The following is an 11686-nucleotide window of genomic DNA, read 5'->3' as shown; positions in this document are numbered from 1 at the left end:
TTTCCCTCGCTTTGCCGTTCGAGACGCACGTTACATTCGGATTTCCCCACTTTCTCTATCAATATTTTCAGTGTTTTCTGTTGTGATTCGGAGAGCCCAATAAATAAAAAAAAGAAAGGAAAAGAAGCAGCGCCGAGGCGGCCTGCTGAAAGATGTTGTCTCACATGCCGAGGTGGGGCGGCGAACACCGGCGGGTCCGAGGCGGGAACGACCCGGAAGGAAGGGACGTCTACATCGGTCGAGGTCAGAACACGTACTGCTTTATTCAGAGGGAAACACGTACTGCTTTATTCAGAGGGAAACAGCCCGGGGGCCAACCGCCCCGGGGGAGATCCACCTGGGCGCACGGCCCAATGGATGAAGTGTAGCGCCGCCTGGCTACAGCGATATGGTGTGGCGGTCAGTGGCGCCATCTGGTTAGTGTGGCAATTACTAAAATGGAAAAATTTAAATACTACATTTTCTTTGTGCTTCCTAGTATTTCGTATGTTCCCTGTCTTCTTAGCATCGTTCGTGTAAATATTTTGATACATCCTCTTTGTTTAGCTTTGCTTTTTCCTTTCTGCGCCGTTGTTCTTTGTTTCGTTCTGCGCACTTCGATGGTTGGGGACGCCGGTTTGAAACTCAACACGCAGATACTAAACAGAAAGAGGAGACGTGCCTAGACCTCCGCATCGACAAAAACATTCCGCTTCGCCGATGCGCAAGTCGCTCTACCGCTGGTGGAAGCGACTGGATCAAGTTCGTATTCGACAATTTCGCCGAGCCCTAGGGAAAAAAAAAAAAACAGCTAAAAAAGCCCTCAGGGCTAACCAATTGTTGCATATGGGGCTGCTTTCCCTACCCGTGTCTCTTTTTTAGTATGCAATTCTAACCAAAGGCGTCCCTTCAAAACATTGTTACTTATGCATATCCAAATTTCGAAGTCTATTACCCCAGCTTTGTTTTTTTCAGCATAGGCTTTTGACTCACTTGCGCTCAACCGATTTTCATAAACTCTGTACAATTTTCTTTGGAATGAACTAGACTGCAAGCTAAAGCTACTTTTATTATGATATTTAGGTATATAGAACTGGCATTTCATTATTAGACATTCTTATAGCCTCTATTATATGACTTCTGTTCACTTTAATTCTTTTACATGATTATATTGTGCTAAAGAAATAAAAATAGCTTTAGCTTGTATGGCATTTCTTCAGGAAATAAATGATACCTTTTTAGCATTAAAATTTCAATAGGTTTTTTTTTTTTAAACCCATGCTCAAATTAGCTAATTAATATTTTATACTGTTGATAACTTTTGACAAAGAAGAGACATCTGAAATCTGATTGCAGTTATGGAATCAGCATAGTAAACTGCAAGCCTATGAAAAAGATCACAGACATACCAATAAACAAAAAATATTTTTGGATAACCCACTTCCTCCCAGTCTGATTTTATCAACATTTCACTAATTCTTTACTTTTTTCGTATTTTTTTCTAATGTTCCCATGAACGGATTACGTAATTTTTTATGTCAAGTTCTTCAGGAAGACTTACACTACACTTTGATGGCAATTATTGTTTATCATTCTGCACACAATTTTCTATGTTCAGTGTCAAAACTTTAACTTCGATTTTCTCATCTTCGTGTTTTTTGTCAACATGCTTAGCCTTACGGGGGTTTTCATGAGGTTTTTATCGTAGCATTCTGGAAACTTTGATACCGTTTTATTCAGAAAGGACTGGACTACGGAGTAAAGCTATTTTTTTTTACAGTCTAGAGTTCCAAAAAAAAATTATGATAAATAATGTGACCTCATTAATGTCATAATTGGCATAATTAGCCAATTTTCATATAATATTGTCATTTTGTGAAAATATAAATAGCTTTATAATGCATGGCAGACCTTTAGCTATGCATCTACATTAATAAAAAAAATAATTTTTGTTGGAAATGGCCTTAACGACCCGTAAGGAATTACCAAATTAGACAACGCTATTTTTAATAACTTGAGAACTACTTGAGATATTTTAAAACTGATTTCATATTTAAATTGAGGAACAAGAAGCACATATGCACAGTGATTTTCATTAGAATAGCTGCAAAAATAAAAAAAAGTCAATTTTAGAACCAGCATCTCGCCTAATATGTAACTTGTGATTTGTGTATGATGCAAGCTTTATTGTCTGCTAATAAAGTATACTTGCGAGGAATTTTTCAAGATGTGTTCTGTGTAATGATTTACATGTGGACTGGTCACTAGGTGCGGACTATAGTCTGGAAAATATGGTATTTCTATTTACAATTTTTAATTACTTAATGTGGTTTATAAGATTGTTTTGTTAAAAAAAGTTTTAACGCTCATTAATGTGGTCTGGCCACTCTGGCTATGCTCCAAACTTGACCAAACCTATCCAAAACGCACCGAGGTTTGGCTGTTCTTCCGGAACTTTCCGAAACCCCAGTTTCGGGTCTGAAACCAGTTTCAGAAAAAGTTTCACTTCATCACTAGATAATTGTAAGAAATATATTGCAAGAAATGGATTTTATAGCATCCAAGTAAAGTATAACATCTTTAAGTGAAACTCAAAGGGACTAGGAAAAATTGCTTCACATAAAACAAGGGCACTTTGAAGAAATTAGGAACTAAACAAATATTTTGCAAGGTTCTCCTGATTGGGAATGTTCCACTTAGAGTGTCTCCTGTAGCAGGAAAGAGCTCTAACATCTGTTAATCACAACTGCCATAGAAAGAAGAAAATAAGGGCACCTTGCAACTGGTCTTTCAATGTTTTTCCGGGTCACTCCTTGCTTGTAGCCATTGACGCCAATGAAAGGCGTTTTTTCTCCGTCCCACCATATGATACCTGGGAATATAAAGGTAGATTGTTGATTATGCAGTGACCACACATACTTGTTCAGAAGCACATACTTCTAATGAAAGAAAGACAAAATTGGGGAAGTTTTCAGCAGTTCAGCCAATCTGGCAGTATCTGTCAAATACTGCAACTGTAAAAGCTTCAGCTCGCACTGACCATAAACTCTAGGAAGCTGGCAAGGAGGCCCAGAATAAAAACCAAAGCTCTTACACAATGATAGTTTTGATTTACTTGACATGCTAGATCAAAACTACATTTCGGTATCATCACATTATTTGTATGCGGAGAGAGCAAGTCGTGTGCTTCCCGCGCAAGGGTTGCGGTGACGTCGGAACGTCGCAAAGTTCTGACTGGCTTTGACTGGAAGGATAGTGGGTAGACCTCAATGCTAGATGCACTAAGGCCTACCCACTAGCTTTCTAATCAGAGCCAATCGGAGTTCAGCATTCTGACATCATTGCAACCCTTGTGCAAGAAGCGGACAAACTTACGCTCTGTGTAGTACATCTATTAGATGTATAGAAAGATAATAAAGATAATGATAATGAAGGCCTATTGTCCAGTGCGGGAGTCGGATTACCGAAGCTGTGACTCACTTGAAGCGCATGGAATTACAGGATGCCCACTTGTCATTTGCTTGGAGTGTGTAAAGACCAGCGAGCTGTAATGAAGCTCAGGTGGTTCGGGTGCTTTCAAAACAGCCGGCAGCCTCCCGTGGATCGCTCTGAGCAGTGCTTCCTTGCTGTAAGGACACCTAAAATTTCCACAGAAGGGGAAACAAGTGTAAAAATAACCGTGCACACGCACAAAAATACAGAGGTGGAACACTATCCCAACTAATGGCTGGCATGGAAGTTCAATGAAAATTTAAACCAATAAAAGCAAATGCATTCCTAACTCCAAAATTTTTAAATTTTTTTTCTTTCAAAATGTTTTTTTTTTGTTTGTTTTTGTTTTTTTTAGAAGTTCACTTTAGGGATGAGGTTTGTTGACCTTTTGAGTACCTAGCATTTTTTCCCGCATGCCAAATGCAAATATTGGTTTCAGTAACACTGTAGCATGCTCTGCGAAAATGCCTCCACCCTACGACACATTTCTCGTATTGTACATTTCGAGATGCGGTACTATACAGCGGCGATACAAACTGCAAATTCTTTCAACATCAAAATTATTACCCCATTCCTTTATACTACAGACCAAACATATATCTAAATTATTAAAGTCACAAAAAGCGGTGCCACGTACCCCGCAACTACGACGGACGACAGTCGGACGGGGTTCCGCAGGAAATGAGACAACAGTGCGCCCTGGATCCCGCAGAAGCCCCACCTGGCCATTTTGTCGCTGCAGGACATTGAGAGGGACACGTCCCCCCTCCCCGGCTTGCTCCTGAGGATTCCGACCGTGTGGTACTGCGGGCCGGCACACTTGGCGTCCTGCGGCCCGCCAGAAACACATTTGGCTCCTGTCCTGGGCGTAATAACGGCACAATGCTCCAAGGTGTTTTTGTCTCTCCTCCTCGGGAGATCTGAAGAGCCTTCGCTTCACAGCTACGGCAACTGGAATGCGTCTCCAACCGGTGCATTTACTGCCTCCTAAGAAGTGACCTCTCCATTTCCATTAGACGACGTCGTAGAACTTCGGCAGTCACGAGCTAGGACACCGAAACAACAGCGATGCTTGCGTTCTCTTGTACCTTTTCACAAAACTTCCAGGCCCGAAACCATTGGGACGATCACGACAACCGACGGCATGACAGTCCGGCTTTTGTGGCATCATTTGTTGCCACTTCAAGACCACACTCTATGCAAGGGCAGAATAGTAGGTTAAACACACCAATCAGAGGCGCCTTCCAGGCACTGTATTACGACCGAAACATTGTCTTGGGCACCTGTAGATGTCGGAGAAAGTTGTCTTTTTTCGCTTTGCTGGCGTCGGCCCTTCTTCCGGCGCCTCGCTGCCGTCCGACTGATCCAAGACTTCCTTTGGAAAGATGGACGCATCTCCACCTATAAAGTAATTGTTTTTTTTATTATCAGTTTACAAAACTGATTAAAGCATACTCCAATCTTACATTCTGATCTTACGTTTTTAATTCTGGGTACTACTATGCCTATTATACTCCATTTCAATAGTTCTCTACAGCATTGTTAGAGGTGCGAGCAGATGGCTTAAGCGCTTTCTGTGCACAAGTGCCGACGATGGCATTTTGAAGACCCAGTGTGGTCGTGTTATCGACCACGATGCGCACAACTCACAAGATGGAGTATGTATGCACATTTGCGAGTACGGCCTCCTGCGTCGTAACCGAATTATGGCCGCACCCAAGCGAGCAAGATGGCAGCACCCTGAGGCCGTACTTGCAAACGTGTATACGGGGTGTTTCTCAGAACACGGGTCAAATCGCTGCTGCGTAACAAACACTTCACACAAAAGAAAAGCTACTGTCATACTTGTCTCTGACAAAGGGCCCATCTGGGAAAATTAATAATTGGCTTCTTAATTATTTTAGACTAATTAGTAAATTTAAAGATATAGTTTCAATCAAACTTTTTGGGCATCATCGAAAACTACTAAATCGGTTAATTTTTCAAAAAACATAAAGCAGGCAAAACAAATTCAGTGTGCAAAAAAAGAAAATAAAGAAAAAGCTTACAAGGTGTGTGGCTTGAAAACAAATGCAGCCGTACGCCACATTTCATCTGACATGCGAACCGATCGGTGTGGCTGACAGGAGTCAAGATGGCAGATGTTTTACCTTGGACCACTTTGCACAGTTCTGAATAGACATACCTAAAAAGATAACAGATCCATGTTGTTTTAATAGTCACAGTTCTAGTACACAAGTACCCTTATGTGACTTCCTAGAATGGCAAATGTATGGATGCAAAAAAAAACCACAATCACAAATGTTGAAAGCATTTTGACGACAAACACCTAACGGATGTTTCATAATGTGTTTTGTCATATAAAGATTGAGATACTGTAAAACACTGCAGAAGCGCCCACTGTTAACATTTCCCAAACCTGAAGATTATACGTTAAGTGCCTAATTTGACTGGACAATCGCGTATGTCTAGATTAACCTAGTTTTCAGTGACAGTAGGGGGGTGCTCCCCCAGTATTTTACAGTATTTATAAAGTATGTTGTGTCTTGTGTTATCTAACGTTACTCAGTTTTGAATAATAACAAGAATATTTGCAAATGTGCCATCATGTTAGGGGCACCGAATCAAACAGCACGAGCCTAAAAAGGATGTCTAAAACACTTCCTCAGTTATGCTATAATCCCTCCAGAAAGGTTAAGTTCATTAATCATACTGTCATTCTGAAATTTCATGTTTTAAGTCGGGCCATGTCCTAGTTCAGGGGTTTCAAACACGCGACCCGCATGCAGCCCGCGACTCGCTGGGACGCGGCCTGGAGGTAACCACCTATGACCCCCGGTTCACGTCTCAAGCGCTAGAAATAGCATGCGCCATACTGATCTCGTCTTGTTGATTCATTCTCGCTCAAAACATAGCTCTGATCTTTTAACATACTCACATATTTTATACTTATCTGTGTTCATGAATCATTTGCCCTTTGTTTCACTTTATTTTTTGCTTCCCAGCTTTTTGTAATGTACAACAATCCAACTACTAGGCTGCAAGCGCAAGCTATTCGTTGAAGGATGCGTCTTGACTGCGAGAACTCTTGATCAGCAAGAGCAACTGCGAAAGATAAAGCTAAAAGGTCGGGATTCTCGCCTTAAAAAAAAATATCCTCATTAAAATACAAGTACTTGTTCAGAGTGTTGTAATAAAAGTCGTCAGGAAAGCAAGACTGTCAAATTCACTGAATGTTTTTAAGAGACATCTTGGGCTTGCTTAATTCCTGCGTGAATTGAGCAACGGGGACGACAGTGTATTTTCTCTCTTGTTCCGTTCAAAATGCCAGCAGGTTGGTGGTGCAGTGTCATTTTAATTCTCGTTGTCACACCAGGTCAGGGACCAAAGTAGTAATATAAACAAATCAAAGCTAAAGATGTCACTGGAAAACTGTTTTACAAAAAGCATAGAGCACAAGGCCCTTTCTATTTTCACATCTTTTGACCCCCACCCCTCACCCTGTTTTACATTGGCCTTTGGCTTTTCCAATGTGGGATATTTGTCCCCGACACTCAAATGAGTTTGAGACCAGTGTCCTAGTAGGAAAAATACAATAACCTAATATTTTCTCTGGCGAATGACAGATGAGCAGACTGGACAACCACTATCTCTGATGCACCTAAAAAAATTGGGGCACATAATTATTCTTGTTGCAGGCTTGATATGTTATGACACTGAGGCCAATATGAAAGGTATGTTTGAAATAAACTGCAACATAAAATGTTATTCTTTCTTTTTTTTTTTTTAACAGCTTCAAGTTTTGAAAAAGAGAAAGTTGGTGAAGGATGGAACTTGATGAATAAAAAAGCATAGAGCTGGAACACATACAGCGGCGCTAGCTCCTTTGTCTCATGCCTACATTTTAAGACTTGCACTTTTTTTTTTCTTTTCTTGAGACATTTGAACATGTTAAATAGATACTGTCGCTGGTTTTACTTCTAGTGTCACGCAGGTGTAGCTGCTGCTTACCTTATAAAGCCCCTACGTGCTAAGACTTCGGCGTGGCTGTCAATCACTTGATTTCCTGGAAACATACACATTTAATTCCATTAAATCAATTTGCCAAATCACGAGACTTAACAGTATCTGTAAGCAATGTATGTTGCTGTCACACTTGAGATGCCAGAGGGACCAACGCCACGAAACATTCATTTTTATTTTTCACTTATTTGACTCAGGAGTGTCGGGAGTTCGCACGAGGGCCGAAGGCCAGTACCGGTCGGCCTACAAATTCGTGCGCAAATTTGAGATGTGTGTGTATGCGTTGTAACAACCCCCGTTTGAGATGTCATTCTATTAATGTTTGTTGCTTTGAGAAAAGGTAATTCGCTCCTTGTGAACGATTATTGAGAGGATAATTTTACCCCCGTACAAATCAGGAAAACCATTTCTGACGAACCTAGTTTGGACACCTCTGCAGTGGGAATACTTTTGGTGCCGGTCGCAAGCGACACTACCCGCATGGTGCCTGCAAAAGAAGTTTATCAATAACAGATATGTCATCTATGCAAGTAGCGTGGGTAGGAAGTAATATTGGACGCAATGTCAGAACAGAATGGTATGATAAACCATCTAAGATTCTAAAATGTAGGGCAGTGGGGCGACTTGCCTCGTTCGGTGTCCTCCGAGACGATAGCAGCTAGCAGAGTCCATTCAGATGTCCTGGCTGGTTTTCCCGTCTTCGGTAAGCAATCGTACTTCGCGAAGCACAGCTTCGTAACTTTGTCGGCGAAATTCTCTTCGCACATGTTTTTCAGCGCGTTGCGCGTTGTCGCAGTTGTCGCGACAACCGACACGAACTCCTGGATCTGATCAACGTTGCTTTGGATTCACTTATGTGGCTTTGATAGATAAATGAATAAGCTAGTACGTTTAAATTGGACGGTAACTTGCGCTACCTAGCCTGTGTGTTACAACTACCCTAAAACAACTGTCTCTGCACGTGTGTGTATTTTCATAAGCTCTCCAGTACTAAATATGCTAAAAACCTATTGGTTTTTGGTTTTATAAAGAGTGATCCAAACCAATACGTTTTTGTGCGCGCCACACATGCGCTCCCGGAAATTGACTCCGTAAGTGTGACGTCATGGGTCCAAACAAACCGTTGCTAGGGTCGTTGTTATGGACAAACACATGTGGCTAGATTTCGCTACGAAAACCCGACCGTTCAAAAATCAGGAGTAAGATTTAAACTTCTAAAAATCACAGATATAGAAAGCTTGAATGTCGTATATGTTTCGGCAGAAGTGTGCCAGTAATCGCTTTTTTCTGAAATATTTACGACTGCAACTTCCGGTCCTCAAGATGCCTGCAGCAGACGACGAATGCAAGAAGTATGCCGTCTGCCACACGGCAGCAGGCCAAGCCGGCGCCGTCGTCTCAATCGTGTGAATAAGGACGATATTCTGACATTGCATCTGTTCTAAATATAATGATTTTCACTAACTTGAAAGAATTCATGGTGGGGTGCGATGCAAAATATGGTTTATCGAAAGTCCGGGCGTCGATTGAGATGATCTTCTGCTAAAAGATCGCATTGGACCCGTGAGAAAAGCACTTCAGGCGATCGGTCGAGATCCCAAATTTTGTTTGTGGACTCGCGCTATGTGAGGGTACACTATAGTGAAGGTGCGTCGTACCTAGTTGTAACCATCGCTGCAGGTTACTGAAAAATCGCGATAGACATGAAATTCTTTATTAAACTGACAACCTCAATAATAATAATAAACAAATTACCTTGACGGCGTACGAATTGTTTCTCATACTGGCCTGCACAACGCCGGTAATGCACTTCAGGTCGTCGTCGTAAATGATCGGCATGACGTGGTTTGATTTTACGGCATTTTCCCCCCTTTGAACTAAGCTGGGTTCTTCACAGAAAAAAAAAAAAAAAAACGCACATTGCGGAGGTTTCTACGGCCACGGCAATGCACTTGTTTTTGTCGCTTGTTTACCGACGCAATTCAATGAAGACGCCCGCTGCAACAGAGGCCAGCAAATCTATCGTGTCGTCTGCTAGCAAAGCAAAGCGGAATGTAATACTTCAGAAATTTATTTATTTATTTTATTTATTGCATACTGCAGATCTTTCAAGGTCCAAGCAGGGTGGGCGGCAAACATAAATAACACCACAAAAAAAAAAAAAACAATGGCCGCACATAAAACAAGAAAACAATTTTGGGAAATCTGCTGCACAGAATACAAGATATACAAAAAATACACACATCAAAACCCGGCAAATCACAAAGCCGTAACAATGACCTATCAAAATACACAATGGCAAAAATTACAGTGAAACTTCAAGGCTGAAAGCTCCATCAAAATATTCATTGACAAAATACTACAATGAAACTATTAAGCGGTGAGGGTCACTGGGACAGATAAAAAAATTCCAATGATGATTCAAAATCAGGTGAAGAAAACAGTTCCAGGGGCAATGAATTCCACTCGTTTATTGTCCTTGGAAAATATGAAAACTTAAATGTGTTTGTACGTGCGAAATAGGGCGTTAAAGAGTAGCGGTGATTGTGCCTTGTTTGCCTGGTTGAAAGTGGACCAATGTAAGAAGAGGAATTTAAGGAAACCTTAGAATTGACAAGTTGGTGTAAAAACTTTAAACGGGCAATCTTACGTCGGTGTTGGAGAGTAGGTATCTTGTTTGTCTGCATTAGTAATGATGGGGAATCGGTGCGTTTGAATTTCCCATAAACAAAGCGAACAGCGCGTCTTTGAACTTTTTCTAGAATGTCGGAATGTTTTTTTGTAGATGGATCCCATACTATAGAACAATATTCGAGTTTAGGTCGAATAAGAGAAGTGTAGGCTAACAATTTAACGTATGGGGGGGGGGGGGGGCGTTCTTAAGTTTATGCCCTTCATTGTTGCAACACGACACTGAAACGACAAGAACATTGCTCATAAAAAATTATTTACTTACTTCTAAGCAAAAATCTAGCCTCATGTGGGGTTTCCATGCATTAATCCCATAGCAATATCCCTAGCAACGGTTTGTTTGGACCCAGACGCCTTGTTGTGACGTCATCAATTACGGGGTCAATTGCGTATTTCGTGACGTTTTTGCTGTTTCCGGTGCGCTTTCTGAGTCACAAGCGTGCGCGTTGGTTAGGACGGTGCGCTTTCAGGCGAGCGGAAAGCATTTGCGCCCGACGGCGAAAAAACGCGGAGCCGGAACTGGTGCCCCCACCCGATTGGCCGGGAGAGGATATGGGAGAGGAGCACCCTACTACGTCACAGCGCGTTTTTGTGCGCGTTAGAAAAAGTTGAAATCATCCAACTTTCTTATGGGCGACCGGAAGGCGCAAGGAATCAGCGCGACGTCACGAAATACGGAATTTCCGGGAAGCGCACGACCTACGGGCGCACACAAACGCGTTGGTTTGGACCGCGCTTAACTAAAGGAGAAACCTGGCGTCCTGGTCACCTGCAGCATAGCTCGAACTCCATCGGAATCCGTAGGGAAAAACTCAATCGCAACGCCACATCCCGTGACCAAAAGGGCAGCCAATCAGCGACCGATTGAGTTAACTTCATCGTTGAGTTTGCGATCTAGCAGAGACAAACAGGATGGATGGATGGGCGGGCGGCAGCCTGTGCCACCTAGCCTAACATATCGTCATCCTCTTTTTTTAATTTGTATAAATTTTGTTTTAACCCCCCGCCCCGTTTTAAAGTGTTCCCATCGCTTATTTCAAAGCGCAGCTCTTAGGCGCCCGTTTCCGGCTTGAGCGGCGTCGGCATAACCGTGAGGTCACGTAACCCCCATGACGTCACGAGGGTCACGTGACATCACGGGGGGTGACAGAGGAGGAGGAGTAGCAGTCAGGATGACGAGGTGAGGAGGAGGGAGGAGGGGTACCCCCGAGTGCCGAGTGCCGAGAACTTTTGAGATACTATGACGCGGACCTTACCTCTCTCCCATTCAAGTTGTCCCTAAGTCCAAGTCCCTCTCGAGGTTTATACTAGACTGTTCACACCTCACCCTCCTCCTCTCCAGGACCTGGGTGTCGGGATTTTGATACCCTCTTGCTACGGTTGCTGCCCTTCGACTGGGTCCCCCTCCAGAGGGTCGAGCCTTAAGTAGGCCCGGCCCCCTGGCGACGGAACCCTCTCGACCCACGGGGTCGAGACAACGCTACCGAGGAGCAGGACAGCC

At 42.6% G+C, this 11686-nt stretch overlaps 1 protein-coding gene across 1 annotated transcript; it reads right to left on the bottom strand.

Annotated features, from left to right (window-relative positions):
• Positions 1 to 2559: 2559 nt before the first annotated feature.
• On the bottom strand, positions 2560 to 8290 carry LOC115331242 (tRNA-specific adenosine deaminase 1). The gene is made up of 9 exons (XM_042292976.1): positions 8123 to 8290; positions 7913 to 7981; positions 7483 to 7537; positions 5520 to 5656; positions 4755 to 4872; positions 4109 to 4333; positions 3460 to 3617; positions 2755 to 2851; positions 2560 to 2656 (listed from the first exon to the last, which is right to left on the bottom strand). Exons 1-9 carry the CDS (start codon positions 8259 to 8261, stop codon positions 2560 to 2562), a joined length of 1095 nt encoding a protein of 364 aa, XP_042148910.1. The 5' UTR covers positions 8262 to 8290.
• Positions 8291 to 11686: the final 3396 nt, after the last annotated feature.

This window comes from Ixodes scapularis, unplaced genomic scaffold (genome assembly GCF_016920785.2).
Source record: "Ixodes scapularis isolate PalLabHiFi unplaced genomic scaffold, ASM1692078v2 PGA_scaffold0__279_contigs__length_252992795, whole genome shotgun sequence".
Taxonomy (NCBI): Eukaryota; Metazoa; Arthropoda; class Arachnida; order Ixodida; family Ixodidae; genus Ixodes; species Ixodes scapularis.
The sequence above is the reverse complement of the archived record's forward strand: the minus strand, read 5'-3'. Positions and strand labels throughout refer to the sequence as shown.

Bases quoted from the DNA above. Each gene is read 5' to 3' on its own strand.
- LOC115331242 (XM_042292976.1), bottom strand. From the start codon at position 8,261: ATGTGCGAAGAGAATTTCGCCGACAAAGTTACGAAGCTGTGCTTCGCG. The intron at 7,982-8,122 runs GCAAGTCGCCCC...CTTCTTTTGCAG, and splicing joins CTCGGAGGACACCGAACGAG to GCACCATGCGGGTAGTGTCG. The intron at 2,852-3,459 runs GTGAGTCACAGC...TTATATTCCCAG, and splicing joins TGTAATTCCATGCGCTTCAA to GTATCATATGGTGGGACGGA.